The sequence below is a fragment of the Lethenteron reissneri genome, chromosome 63 (assembly GCF_015708825.2).
Source record: "Lethenteron reissneri isolate LAM-NWPU_2019-01 chromosome 63, ASM1570882v1, whole genome shotgun sequence".
Classification (NCBI taxonomy): Eukaryota; Metazoa; Chordata; class Hyperoartia; order Petromyzontiformes; family Petromyzontidae; genus Lethenteron; species Lethenteron reissneri.
Window position 1 is genome coordinate 4,387,061 of NC_083841.1, and position 16,102 is coordinate 4,403,162.

Here is a 16,102-nt window from a genome sequence, read left to right on the forward strand (position 1 = left end):
ATGGCTGTGTGAGTGAATAACCAATGGCTGAGTGAGTGAATAACCAATGGCTGAGTGAGTGAATAACCAATGGCTGAATGAATTATTAAACCAATGTCTGAGTGAGTGAATAACCAATGGCTGAGTGAGTGAATAACCAATGTCTGAGTGAGTGAATAACCAATGGCTGAGTGAGTGAATAACCAATGGTTGAGTGAGTGAATAACCAATGGTTGAGTGAATGAATAACCAATGTCTGAGTGAGTGAATAACCAATGTCTGAGTGAGTGAATAACCAATGTCTGAGTGAGTGAATAACCAATGGCTGAGTGAGTGAATAACCAATGGCTGAGTGAGTGAATAACCAATGGCTGAATGAGTGAATAACCAATGGCTGAGTGAGTGAATAACCAATGGCTGAGTGAGTGAATAACCAATGGCTGAGTGAGTGAATAACCAATGGCTGAATGAGTGAATAACCAATGGCTGAGTGAGTGAATAACCAATGGCTGAGTGAGTGAATAACCAATGGCTGAATGAATATTAAACCAATGTCTGAGTGAGTGAATAACCAATGGCTGAGTGAGTGAATGACCAATGGCTGAGTGAGTGAATAACCAATGGCTGAGTGAGTGAATGACCAATGGCTGAGTGAGTGAATAACCAATGGCTGAGTGAGTGAATAACCAATGGCTGAGTGAGTGAATAACCAATGGCTGAATGAATTATTAAACCAATGTCTGAGTGAGTGAATAACCAATGGCTGAGTGAGTGAATAACCAATGGCTGAGTGAGTGAATAACCAATGTCTGAGTGAGTGAATAACCAATGTCTGAGTGAGTGAATAACCAATGGCTGAGTGAGTGAATAACCAATGGCTGAGTGAGTGAATAACCAATGTCTGAGTGAGTGAATAACCAATGGGTGAGTGAGTGAATAACCAATGGTTGAGTGAGTGAATAACCAATGGTTGAGTGAATGAATAACCAATGTATGAGTGAGTGAATAACCAATGGCTGTGTGAGTGAATAACCAATGGCTGAGTGAGTGAATAACCAATGGCTGAGTGAGTGAATAACCAATGGCTGAATGAATTATTAAACCAATGTCTGAGTGAGTGAATAACCAATGGCTGAGTGAGTGAATAACCAATGTCTGAGTGAGTGAATAACCAATGGCTGAGTGAGTGAATAACCAATGGTTGAGTGAGTGAATAACCAATGGTTGAGTGAGTGAATAACCAATGGCTGAGTGAGTGAATAACCAATGGCTGAGTGAGTGAATAACCAATGGCTGAGTGAGTGAATAACCAATGTCTGAGTGAGTGAATAACCAATGGCTGAGTGAGTGAATAACCAATGGCTGAGTGAGTGAATAACCAATGGCTGAGTGAGTGAATAACCAATGTCTGAGTGAGTGAATAACCAATGGCTGAGTGAGTGAATAACCAATGTCTGAGTGAGTGAATAACCAATGGCTGAGTGAGTGAATAACCAATGGCTGAGTGAGTGAATAACAATGGCTGAGTGAGTGAATAACCAATGGCCTGAGTGAGTGAATAATCATGGCTGAGTGACGTGAATAACCAATGGCGAGTGAGTGAATAACCAATGGCTGAGTGAGTGAATAACCAATGGCTGAGTGATGAATAACCAATGTCTGAGTGAGTGAATACCAATGGCTGAGTGACCGTGAATAAACCAATGGCTGAGTGAGTGAATAACCAATGGCTGAATGAGTGAATAATCCAATGGCTAGTGAGTTATTAAACCAATGTCTGAGTGAGTGAATAACCAATGGCTGAATGAGAGTGAATAACCAATGGCTGAGTGAGTGAATAACCAATGCTGAATGAGTGAATAACCATGGCTGAGTGAGTGAATAACCAATGGCTGAATGAGTGAATAACCAATGTCTGAGTGAGTGAATAACCAATGGCTGAGTGAGTGAATAACCAATTGGCTGAGTGAGTTATTAAACCAATGTCTGAGTGATGTGAATAACCAATGGCTGAGTGAGTGAATAACCAATGGCTGAGTGAGTTATTAAACCAATGTCTGAGTGATGTGAATAACCAATGGCTGAATGAGTGAATAACCAATGGCTGAGTGAGTGAATAACCAATGGCTTGAATGACGTGAATAACCAATGTCTGAGTGAGTGAATAACCAATGGCTGAGTGAGTGAATAACCAATGGCTGAGTGAGTTATTAAACCAATGTCTGAGTGAGTGAATAACCAATGGCTGAGTGATGTGAATAATCAATGGCTGAGTGAGTGAATAACCAATGGCTGAGTGAGTTATTAAACAATGTCTGAGTGATGTGAATAATCAATGGCTGAGTGAGTGAATAACCAATGGCTGAGTGCGTGAATAACCAATGGCTGAGTGAGTGAATAACCAATGGCTGAGTGAGTTATTAAACCAATGTCTGAGTGAGTGAATAATCAATGGCTGAGTGAGTGAATAACCAATGGCTGAGTGAGTGAATAACCAATGGCTGAGTGAGTGAATAACCAATGGCTGAGTGAGTTATTAAACCAATGTCTGAGTGAGTGAATAACCAATGGCTGAGTGAGTGAATAACCAATGGCTGAGTGAGTGAATAACCAATGGCTGAGTGAGTGAATAACCAATGGCTGAGTGAATGAATGCACGGTGCGAATGAACGACCGCGTGACCAACAGCTGAATCAATGAACTGAATGTGCATGAATGGCTGAAGGAACGAGGGCATGGATGAATCGAGGAATGACCGAACGACCGAACGACTGAACGAAGGAGAGTTCGTTCTCGGCTCACCGCCTGCAGCAGCCGGAGGAGACGCGCCACCTCGCCGCGGAGTGAATCGCGCCACGAACGCACGGATTTCATCTCCTCCACGAGGGTCCCCAGCAGCGACATTGCCTGGCAGGCGAAGTCACACACAGACGGGAGGGACACGGGTCACGCCACTGATGACGTAGATTACTACACCACTTATGACGTAGTTGCTACGCCAGTGATGACGTATTTACTACACCACTGATGACGTAGTTGCTACGCCAGTGATGACGTAGTTACTACATCAATGTAGTTACTACACCACTGATAATGTAGTTACTACACCACTGATAATGTAGTTACTACACCACTGATCATGTAGTTACTACACCACTGATAATGTAGTTACTACACCACTGATATTAGTTACTACACCCTGATAATGTAGTTACTACACCACTGATAATGTAGTTACTACACACTGATAATGTAGTTACTACACCACTGATAATGTAGTTACTACCACTGATAATGTAGTTACTACACCACTGATAATGTAGTTACTACACCACTGATAATGTAGTTACTACACCACTGATAATGTAGTTACACCACTGATAATGTAGTTACTACACCACTGATCATGTAGTTACTACACCACTGATAATGTAGTTACTACACCACTGATAATGTAGTTACTACACCACTGATAATGTAGTTACTATACCACTGATAATGTAGTTACTACACCACTGATAATGTAGTTACTACACTGATAATGTAGTTACTACACCACTGATAATGTAGTTACTACACCACTGATAATGTAGTTACTACACCACTGATAATGTAGTTACTACACCACTGATAATGTAGTTACTACACTGATAATGTAGTTACTACACCACTGATAATGTAGTTACTACACCACTGATAATGTAGTTACTACACCACTGATAATGTAGTTACTACACCACTGATAATGTAGTTACTACACCACTGATAATGTATTACTACACCACTGATAATGTAGTTACTACACCACTGATAATGTAGTTACTACACCACTGATAATGTAGTTACTACACCACTGATAATGTAGTTACTACACCACTGATAATGTAGTTACTACACCACTGATAATGTAGTTACTACACCACTGATAATGTAGTTACTACACCACTGATAATGTAGTTACTACCCACTGATAATGTAGTTACTACACCACTGATAATGTAGTTACTACACCACTGATAATGTAGTTACTACACCACTGATAATGTAGTTACTACACCACTGATAATGTAGTTACTACACCACTGATAATGTAGTTACTACCCACTGATAATGTTTCTACACCACTGATAATGTAGTTACTACACCACTGATAATGTAGTTACTACACCACTGATAATGTTTACTACACCACTGATAATGTAGTTACTACACCACTGATAATGTAGTTACTACACCACTGATAATGTAGTTACTACCCCTGATAATGTAGTTACTACACCACTGATAATGTAGTTACTACACCACTGATAATGTAGTTACTACACCACTGATAATGTAGTTACTACACCACTGATAATGTAGTTACTACACCACTGATAATGTAGTTACTACCCTGATAATGTAGTTACTACACCACTGATAATGTAGTTACTACACCACTGATAATGTAGTTACTACACACTGATAATGTAGTTACTACCCACTGATAATGTAGTTACTACCACTGATAATGTAGTTACTACACCACTGATAATGTAGTACACCCTGATAATGTAGTTACTACACCACTGATAATGTAGTTACTACACCACTGAAATGTAGTTACTACACCACTGATAATGTAGTTACTACACCACTGATAATGTAGTCACTACACACTGATAATGTATTACTACCCACTGATAATGTAGTTACTACGCCACTGATAATAGTTACTACCACTGATAATGTAGTTACTACCACTGATAATGTAGTTACTACACCACTGATAATGTAGTCTACACCACTGATAATGTAGTTACTACACCACTGATAATGTAGTTACTACACCACTGATAATGTAGTTACTACACCACTGATAATGTAGTTACTACACCACTGATAATGTAGTTACTACACCACTGATAATGTAGTTACTACACCACTGATAATGTAGTTACTACCCACTGATAATGTAGTTACTACACACTGATAATGTAGTTACTACGCCACTGATAATGTAGTTACTACCCACTGATAATGTAGTTACTACACCACTGATAATGTAGTTACTACCACTGATAATGTAGTTACTACACCACTGATAATGTAGTTACACACCACTGATAATGTAGTTACTACACCACTGATAATGTAGTTACTACACCACTGATAATGTAGTTACTACACCACTGATAATGTAGTTACTACACCACTGATAATGTAGTTACTACACCACTGATAATGTAGTTACTACACCACTGATAATGTAGTTACTACACCACTGATAATGTAGTTACTACACCACTGATAATGTAGTTACTACACCACTGATAATGTAGTTCTACACCACTGATAATGTAGTCTACACCACTGATAATGTAGTTACTACACCACTGATAATGTAGTTCTACACCACTGATAATGTAGTTACTACACCACTGATAATGTAGTTCTACACCACTGATAATGTAGTTACTACACCACTGATAATGTAGTTACTACACCACTGATAATGTAGTTACTACACCACTGATAATGTAGTTACTACACCACTGATAATGTAGTTACTACACCACTGATAATGTAGTTACTACACCACTGATAATGTAGTTTACTACACCACTGATAATGTAGTTACTACACCACTGATAATGTAGTTACTACACCACTGATAATGTAGTTACTACACCACTGATAATGTAGTTACTACACCACTGATAATGTAGTTACTACACCACTGATATGTAGTACTACACCACTGATAATGTAGTTACTACACCACTGATAATGTAGTTACTACACCACTGATAATGTAGTTACTACACCACTGATAATGTAGTTACTACACCACTGATAATGTAGTACTACACCACTGATAATGTAGTTACTACCCACTGATGTAGTACTACACCACTGATAATGTAGTTACTACACCACTGATAATGTAGTTACTACACCACTGATAATGTAGTCTACACCACTGATAATGTAGTTACTACACCACTGATAATGTAGTTACTACACCACTGATATGTAGTTACTACACCACTGATAATGTAGTTACTACACCACTGATAATGTAGTTACTACACCACTGATAATGTAGTTACTACGCCACTGATAATGTAGTTACTACACCACTGATAATGTAGTCACTACACCACTGATAATGTAGTTACTACACCACTGATAATGTTACTACACCACTGATAAGTAGTTACTACACCTGATAATGTAGTTCTACACCACTGATAATGTAGTTACTACACCACTGATAATGTAGTTACTACACCACTGATAATGTAGTTACTACACCACTGATAATGTAGTTACTACACCACTGATAATGTTACTACACCACTGATAATGTAGTTACTACACCACTGATAATGTAGTTACTACACCACTGATAATGTAGTTACTACGCCACTGATAATGTAGTCTACCCACTGTAATGTTTACTACACCACTGATAATGTAGTTACTACACCACTGATAATGTAGTTACTACACCACTGATAATGTAGTTACTACACCACTGATAATGTAGTTACTACACCACTGATAATGTAGTTACTACACCACTGATAATGTAGTTACTACACCACTGATAATGTAGTTACTACACCACTGATAATGTAGTTACTACACCACTGATAATGTAGTTACTACACCACTGATAATGTAGTTACTACACCACTGATAATGTAGTTACTACACCACTGATAATGTAGTTACTACACCACTGATAATGTAGTTACTACGCCCACTGATAATGTAGTTACTACACCACTGATAATGTAGTTACTACACCACTGATAATGTAGTTACTACACCACTGATATGTAGTTACTACACCCTGATAAGTAGTTACTACACCACTGATAATGTAGTTACTACACCACTGATAATGTAGTTACTACACCACTGATAATGTAGTTACTACACCACTGATAATGTAGTTCTACACCACTGATAATGTAGTTACTACACCACTGATAATGTAGTTACTACACCACTGATAATGTAGTTACTACACCACTGATAATGTAGTTACTACACCACTGATAATGTAGTTACTACACCACTGATAATGTAGTTACTACACCACTGATATGTAGTTACTACACCACTGATAATGTAGTTACTACACCACTGATAATGTAGTTACTACACCACTGATAATGTAGTTACTACACCACTGATAATGTATTACTACACCACTGATAATGTAGTTACTACACCACTGATAATGTAGTTACTACCCACTGATAATGTAGTTACTACACCACTGATAATGTAGTTACTACACCACTGATAATGTAGTTACTACCCACTGATAATGTAGTTCTACACCACTGATTTAGTTACTACACCACTGATAATGTAGTTACTACACCACTGATAATGTAGTTACTACACCACTGATAATGTAGTTACTACACCACTGATAATGTAGTTACTACACCACTGATAATGTAGTTACTACACCCTGTAATGTAGTTACTACACCACTGATAATGTAGTTACTACACCACTGATAATGTAGTTACTACCCACTGAATGCTGATAATGTAGTTACTACACCACTGATAATGTAGTTTACTACACCACTGATAATGTAGTTACTACACCACTGATAATGTAGTTTTACTACACCACTGATAATGTAGTTACTACACCACTATAATGGTTACTACCACTGATAATGTAGTTTACTACACCACTGATAATGTAGTTACTACACCACTGATAATGTAGTTTACTACACCACTGGTAATGTAGTTACTACACCACTGGTAATGTAGTTTACTACACCACTGATCATTTAGTTACTACACCACTGATAATGTAGTTACTACACCACTGGCCACTTTTTCCGTATCAAGCCGAGGTTCCAACAGAGGTTTCCACTATCTCACATCCAGGGCAGACTCCGAGAGCACTCAGGGAGGGAGATGAATTAATCTGTGATGACGCCACGTGTATTGATGGGCCCCAGTGTTGAGTGCGCGATAGTGCCCTGCTCCGCATGGCTGGTCACCCTGAAAGCCACGGGGGACAGGCTGGAGGTTTATCTGTGGCTCACACGAGGAGGCACGGTGGCTAGGAGATGTTAATTATCTCGCCTGGTGTACAGGAGGTCTTGGGTTCGATCCCGACCCTGACGCCTGTTGCTGTATATTTGGAGTTTGCGTGTCTCTCTCTCTCATCATCATCACGGTGGCTAGGAGATGTTAACTACCTCGCCTGGCGTGCAGGAGGTTGTGGGTTCGATCCCGACCCTGACGCCTGCTGCTGTATATTTGGAGTTTGCGTGTCTCTCTCTCTCTCATGATCATCACGGTGGCTGGGGGATGTTGACTACCTCGCCTGGTGTGCAGGAGGTCTTGGGTTCGATCCCGACCCTGACGCCTGCTGCTGTTTATTTGGAGTTGGCGTGTTTCTCTTTCTTATCATCGTCACTGTGGCTAGGAGATGTTAACTACCTCGCCTGGTGTACAGGAGGTCGTGGGTTCGATCCCGACCCTGACGCCTGCTGCTGTATATTTGGAATTTGCGTGTTTCTATTTCTCATCATCATCACGGTGGCTAGGAGATGTTGACTACCTCGCCTGGTGTACAGGAGGTCGTGGGTTCGATCCCGACCCTGACTCCTGCTGTATATTTGTAGTTTGCGTGTCTCTCTCTCATCATCATCACGGTGGCTAGGAGATGTTAACTACCTCGCCTGGTGTACAGGAGGTCGTGGGTTCAATTCCGACCCTGACGCTTGCTGCTGTATATTTGGAGTTTGCGTGTCTCTCTCATCATCATCACGGTGGCTAGGAGATGTTAACTACCTCGCCTGGTGTGCAGGAGGTCTTGGGTTCGATCCCGACCCTGACGCCTGCTGCTGTTTATTTGGAGTTTGCGTGTTTCTCTTTCTCATCATCGTCACTGTGGCTAGGAGATGTTAACTACCTCGCCTGGTGTGCAGGAGGTCTTGGGTTCGATCCCGACCCTGACGCCTGCTGCGGTTTATTTGGAGTTTGCGTGTTTCTCTTTCTCATCATCATCACGGTGGCTAGGAGATGTTGACTACCTCGCCTGGTGTACAGGAGGTCGTGGGTTCGATCCCGACCCTGACTCCTGCTGTATATTTGTAGTTTGCGTGTCTCTCTCATCATCATCATCACGGTGGCTAGGAGATGTTAACTACCTCGCCTGTTGTACAGGAGGTTGTGGGTTCGATCCCGACCCTGACGCCTGCTGCTGTATATTTGGAATTTGCGTGTTTCTCTTTCTCATCATCATCACGGTGGCTAGGAGATGTTAACTACCTCGCCTGTTGTACAGGAGGTCGTGGGTTCGATCCCGACCCTGACTCTTGCTGCTGTATATGTGGAGTTTGCGTTTTTCTTTCTCATCATCATCACGGTGGCTAGATGTTAACTACCTCGCCTGGTATACAGGAGATCGTGGAGTCAATCCCGACCCTGAAACCTGCTGCTGTATATTTGGAGTTTGCGTGTCTCTCTCTCATCATCATCACGGTGGCTAGGAGATGTTAACTACCTCGCCTGTTGTACAGGAGGTTGTGGGTTCGATTCCGACGCTGACGCCTGCTGCTGCATATTTGGAGTTTGCGTGTCTCTCTCATCATCATCACGGTGGCTAGGAGATGCTGACTACCTCGCCTGGTGTGCAGGAGATCGTGGAGTCAATCCCGACCCTGAAACCTGCTGCTGTATATTTGGAATTTGTGTGTCTTTCTCCCTCTCTCTCTTCTCCCGTGTCGCACGGATTTTTCTCCGGGTCCTCCGGTTTTCCCCACCCCTCCACATTTAGAATCGACAACGCGCATTCAGAGTTGTTGGCTGCTATAAATGTCCTCGTGATAAGCCACTGCTCCGGTTGAGCTACGGTTCGTGATCGTCAGGTGGCTTCTGAAAACAAACCTAGACAGATAATTGTTTTTTTACCCTTCTATCTGGCAACAAAACTGACACCTTTTTACAAGGAGTCATGTTTGTATAGACCGCAATACCTGCAGTCATAATACAAACAAAAAACATAACTCTGATAATGTGCACTGTCCTTGAAGTTGATTGGTCCACACCCGAGACAGCTTTCCTTAGAGCCTAGTCTCACATGGGTTGGACCAGATGACGCCAAAAGACAGCTCAGTGGACCTTACCTGGTAAAAATAAAAACATTATTTAGTTTAAAAATGTGTTTCTTCATCGTACACAGGGAGTTCTCTCCTTAACTTAACCTGCATCTCAAGCGTGTTGACGCCTTCCGCAAATTGCTCTATGGATGATGTCGTTTTCATAAAAAGAATGATTATTCCTTTATTATAGTTGACCAGGACGACAATTGAGACTTGTCTAGACTAAATCTAGCCCCGAATCTTCTCCTGAATCTATCCTTGACACCAGCGCTGTCCAACTCAAGACTAAGGTCCTGACCTTAGACCCTTACTCAAGCCCCAATACTAACCCTGACTTTAAGCCTGAAATCTAGCCCTGGTGATACCCCTGTCTGTAACCATGACTACAGGTAACCCTGACCCTAGCCCTGGTGATACCCCTGTCTGTAACCATGACCACGGGTAACCCTGACCCCAGCCCTGGTGATACACCTGCCTGTAACCATGACCACGGGTAACCCTGACCCCAGCCCTGGTGATACACCTGCCTGTAACCATGACCACGGGTAACCCTGACCCTGGTGATACCCCTGTCTGTAACCATGACTACAGGTAACCCTGACCCTGGTGATACCCCTGTCTGTAACCATGACCACAGGCTAACCCTGACCCTGGTGATACCCCTGTCTGTAACCATGACTACAGGTAACCCTGACCCTGGTGATACCCCTGTCTGTAACCATGACTACAGGTAACCCTGACCCTAGTCCTGGTGATACCCCTGTCTGTAACCATGACCACAGGTAACCCTGACCCTGGTGATACCCCTGTCTGTAACCATGACTACAGATAACCCTAACCCTGGTGATACCCCTGTCTGTAACCATGACTACAGGTAACCCTGACCCTGGTGATACCCCTGCCTGTAACCATGACCACGGATAACCCTGACCCTGGTGATACCCCTGCCTGTAACCATGACCACGGATAACCCTGACCCTAGCCCTGGTGATACCCTTGACTGTAACCATGACCACGGATAACCCTGACCCTAGCCCTGGTGATACCCCTGTCTGTAACCATGACTACAGGTAACCCTGACCCTAGCCCTGGTGATACCCCTGTCTGTAACCATGACCACGGGTAACCCTGACCCCAGCCCTGGTGATACACCTGCCTGTAACCATGACCACGGGTAACCCTGACCCCAGCCCTGGTGATACACCTGCCTGTAACCATGACCACGGGTAACCCTGACCCTGGTGATACCCCTGTCTGTAACCATGACTACAGGTAACCCTGACCCTGGTGATACCCCTGTTTGTAACCATGACCACAGGCTAACCCTGACCCTGGTGATACCCCTGTCTGTAACCATGACTACAGGTAACCCTGACCCTGGTGATACACCTGCCTGTAACCATGACCACGGATAACCCTAGCCCTGGTGATACCCCTGACTGTAACCATGACTACAGGTAACCCTGACCCTGGTGATACCCCTGTCTGTAACCATGACTACAGGTAACCCTGACCCTGGTGATAGCCCTGTCTGTAACCATGACCACAGGCTAACCCTGCCCCTAACACTGGTGATACCCCTGACTGTAACCATGACTACGGGTAACCCTGACCCTGGTGATAGCCCTGTCTGTAACCATGACCACAGGCTAACCCTGCCCCTAACACTGGTGATACCCCTGACTGTAACCATGACTACGGGTAACCCTGACCCTGGTGATACCCCTGTCTGTAACCATGACCACGGGCTAACCCTGACCCTGGTGATACCCCTGTCTGTAACCATGACCACGGGCTAACCCTGACCCTGGTGATACCCCTGTCTGTAACCATGACCACGGGCTAACCCTGACCCTGGTGATTCCCCTGACTGTAACCATGACCACGGGCTAACCCTGACCCTGGTGATGCCCCTGTCTGTAACCATGACCACAGGTAACCCTGACCCTGGTGATACCTCTGACTGTAACCAACACGTGGCTACGAGAACGAAGATGAACGCGCACGCACCATCACGGCACCACCACCGTGACCCCGTGACCCCCCCCCCGTCCGTACCTTCTCCACGCCTTCCGCGTTGGCCTCGGTCCTCTTCGTCACCTGCGTCAATTTCCACATCTCGACGACCGACGACGGAGGCGCGCGTCCGTCCAGCATCGCGTCCGCTCCGACGGAAGCCTCCAGCAGCCTCCCCAGAGCCTCCTCGACCCGAGTGAGTCTCTCCCCGAGACGAGGATCAACTCCGCCGGGGGGGTCACGTGCCCCCGCGGGAACCACCACGTGCGATCCCAGGTGCTGCGACTTCACGAGAGCGCGCAGGACGGAGCCCAGGGCGCTGAAGTTGACGGAGGACGGGTCCAGGCTGCTCACGGCTCGTTCCACGAGGTCGCTCAAATCGACGGTGTCGTCTTGATCATCATCGTCGTCGTCGTCGTCGTCATTGTCATTGACGCCACCGGCGGTGCCGTTGATCATCTTCGACGGAGCAGAAGCAGCGGCGTCGTCGTCGTCATCACGGGCGGACAGCATCGTCGTGAAGCCGTGCTGTGTTTGCCCTGCTGGCTGTGTCAGCTGTGTCAGCCGTGATGTGTTGGCTGGTTTGCGACTGTGACGGTGGCTGTGTTCGTCTTTGCCGGCTGTGTGTAGCTGTCGTTGGCTTGTGTCTGCTGTGTCAGCTGTGTTCCCTGCGCCGGTCTTTTGCTGGCTGTGTGTAGCTGTCGTTGGTTTGTGTCTGCTGTGTCAGCTCTATTCCCTGCGCCGGTCTTTTGCCGGCTGTGTGTAGCTGTCGTTGGTTTGTGTCTGCTGTGTCAGCTCTATTCCCTGCGCCGGTCTTTTGCCGGCTGTGTGTAGCTGTCGTTGGTTTGTGTCTGCTGTGTCAGCTCTATTCCCTGCGCCGGTCTTTTGCCGGCTGTGTGTAGCTGTCGTTGGTTTGTGTCTGCTGTGTCAGCTGTGTTCCCTGCGCCGGTCTTTTTGCTGGCTGTGGTGGCTTCGCAATTTCACTCTGCTGCCTGTCTGTGTCGGCTGTGTCGATTGTTCGGTGTGTTGGCAGCTGTACTCGCTGTGTCAGTTGTTGCTGGGACAGGTGGTCTGCACCGTCCGCGCGGGCTATGTCAGCCCTTGTCAGCCCTTGTCAGCCGTACTCGTCAATGCAGCTACACTGGGTGTGTCAGCCGGTGCTGCGTTGACGGTGCTGGCTTCTGTGTGATGGTGGGAATGCGAGTCGAGGGCTTTTGTAGCTGCCGCTCTGCGCGTCTGCGGGAGTGGCCGAGCGGTGGTGGATGAATTAGCCTGGTGGGTGGGTCGGGTGGGGGGGTTGGGTGGGTTGGGTGGGTTGGGTGGGGGGGTTGGGTGGGTTGGTGGGTTACAGGTGGGTGGGTTGGGGGGGTTGGGTGGGTTGGGTGGGTTTGCTGGTGGGTGGGTGAGTCAACAGGTGGGTGGGTTGGGTGGGGGGGTTGGGTGGGTGGGTTGGGTGGGTGGGTTTGCTGGTGGGTGGGTCGGGTGGGTTACAGGTGGGTGGGTTGGGTGGGTTTGCTGGTGGGTGGGTGAGTCAACAGGTGGGTGGGTGGCTGAGTCAACAGGTGGGTGGGTTGGGTGGGTTACAGGTGGATTGGGTGAGTCACCAGGTGGGTGGGTTGGGTGGGTTTGCAGGTGGGTGGGTTGGGTGGGGGGTGGTTGGGTGGGTTGGGTGGGTTTGCTGGTGGGTGGGTGAGTCAACAGGTGGGTGGGTTGGGTGGGTTTGCAGGTGGGTGGGTTGGGTGGGGGGGGGTTGGGTGGGTTGGGTGGGTTTGCTGGTGGGTGGGTCGGGTGGGGGGTATGGTGGGTTGGGTGGGTGGGTTTGCTGGTGGGTGGGTGGGTGAGTCAACAGGTGGGTGGGTTGGGTGGGGGGGTTGGGTGGGTTGGGTGGGTGGGTTTGCTGGTGGGTGGGTGGGTGAGTTGGGTGGGTGGGTCGGGTGGGTTTGCAGGTGGGTGGGTCAGGTGGGTTACAGGTGGGTGGGTTGGGTGGGTTTGCTGGTGGGTGGGTGAGTCAACAGGTGGGTGGGTCGGGTGGGTTTGCTGGTGGGTGGGTGAGTCAACATGTGGGTGGGTCGGGTGGGTTTGCTGGTGGGTGGGTGAGTCAACAGGTGGGTGGGTCGGGTGGGTTTGCTGGTGGGTGGGTGGGTCGGGTGGGTTTGCTGGTGGGTGGGTCGGGTGGGTTTGCTGGTGGTTGGGTGGGTGGGTTGGGTGGGTTGGGTGGGGGAGTTGGGTGGGTTTGCAGGTGGGGGGGTTGGGTGGGTTTGCAGGTGGGGGGGTTGGGTGGGTTTGCAGGTGAGTTGGGTGGGTTACAGGTGGGTGGTTGAGTCAACAGGTGGGAGGGTGAGTGAATAGGCGGGCCGATTACGAGTTCGCGTGGCTGCATATGTGGGTGGTGAATAGGTGGGTGGGTGAATATTTGGGTGGGTGAATATTTGGGTGGGTAAATAGGTGGGTGGGTGAATAGGTGGGTAGGTGAATGGGTGGGTGGGTGAATGGGTGGGTGGGTGAATAGGTGGGTGGGTGAATAGGTGGGTGAATAGGTGGGTGGGTGAATAGGTGGATGGGTTGGATTCGGTTTATAGGTGTGTGGGCGAGCAAACAGGTGGGTGGGTGGGTGAGTGAGTAGGATGGCCGATTTAGAGGTGGGTGGCTAAATATGTGGGTGGGTGGATATGTGGGTGGGTGAATAGGTGGGTGGGTGAATAGGTGGGTAGTCAATAGATGGCCATCATAGGTGCTCGTTAACAGTACTTGCCCCTACAGTCTGTTAAGGCTATACGGGGGATCTTTGTCTTTGTGAATATGTGGGTGGTGAATAGGTGGGTGGATGAATAGGTGGGCCGGTTAAGAGATCGGTGGGTGAATATGTGGGTGGTGAATATGTGGGTGGTGAATGTGTGGTGGTGAATAGGAGGGTGAATAGGTGAATGGGGAGCGAAAGTGGCAGCGGATAGCACGCTGGGCTACGAACCCGGCAAACCCGAGTTCGAATCCCGCTCACGGTCAACATCGGTGACGATTATATGAACCGGTCCTGGGCCTCCTCCCCTAGGTAGACTCAGCCTCAAATTAGTACCTAGTGTACACATCGCCACTGAGGAGACAAAGGCGGTCGGGCGTGGTGTTGGCCACCCACCCTCTCGTGTGCCGTGCCGGCCTTCATAGGTGCTGCTACTCGCTAACAGCACTTGCCCCTACAGTCTGTTAAGCCGATAGGTGGGATATTTGTCTTTGGGTGAATATGTGTGAGGGTGAATAGGTGGGTGGGTGAATAGGTGGGTGGGTGAATAGGTGGGTGGGTGAATAGGTGGGTGGGTGAATAGATTGGAGGGTGAATAAGTGGGAGGGTGAATAGGTGGGTGGGTGAATAGGTGGGTGGGTGAATAGGTGGGTGGGTGAATAGGTGGGTGGGTGAATAGATTGGAGGGTGAATATGTGTGAGGGTGAATAGGTGGGTGGGTGAATAGGTGGGTGGGTGAATAGGTGGGAGGGTGAATAGGTGGATGAGTATCATTTGGCTGTTTCTGTATAGTGGGAGAAACAGCTTGGCGGATGGTGCGGTCAGAGTATCCGTTCATCCTGAGCGCCCGATGTACATGTCTTAATTCACTGGCCAGGTGGTGTTGGTCAGAAATGCCATGAGCTCTGTGGTATAGCGTTTTGATGAGAGAATTCTTTTGAGATGGGTGGTGGTGGGAATCAGGTTTCAAGTAAGAATCTGTGTGGGTGGCTTTCCTGTAGACAGAATGTCCCAAGGATACGTCAGGTCTCCTCTCAAACAGAATATCCAAGAATGGTAGTTTGCCGTCTTTCTCTACTTCCATGGTGAATCTGATGGATGGGTGTCTGGAATTGATGTGGTCCAAGAAGTGGTTCAATGCTGGGAAGCCATGTTGTCAAATGACAAAAGTGTCATCCACATACCTAGTGTATAGTAGTGTAGTGTATAGTAGTGTAGTGTATAGTAGTGTT

At 46.7% G+C, this 16,102-nt stretch overlaps 1 protein-coding gene across 2 annotated transcripts in view; it reads right to left on the minus strand.

Annotated features, from left to right (window-relative positions):
- LOC133358673 (glutamine-rich protein 2-like) overlaps window positions 1-13,308 on the minus strand; it is a 64,684-nt gene extending 51,376 nt beyond the window's left edge. For both annotated transcript variants that reach the window (XM_061577090.1, XM_061577089.1), the window contains exons 1-2: window positions 12,176-13,308; window positions 2,782-2,886 (exon numbers count right to left, since the gene is read on the minus strand). In XM_061577090.1, coding sequence (XP_061433074.1) covers window positions 2,782-2,886; window positions 12,176-12,646 — 576 coding nt within the window. In that variant the 5' untranslated portion in view covers window positions 12,647-13,308. The remainder of the gene's footprint in view (window positions 1-2,781; window positions 2,887-12,175) is intronic.
- Between the last annotated feature and the right edge of the window lie 2,794 nt (window positions 13,309-16,102).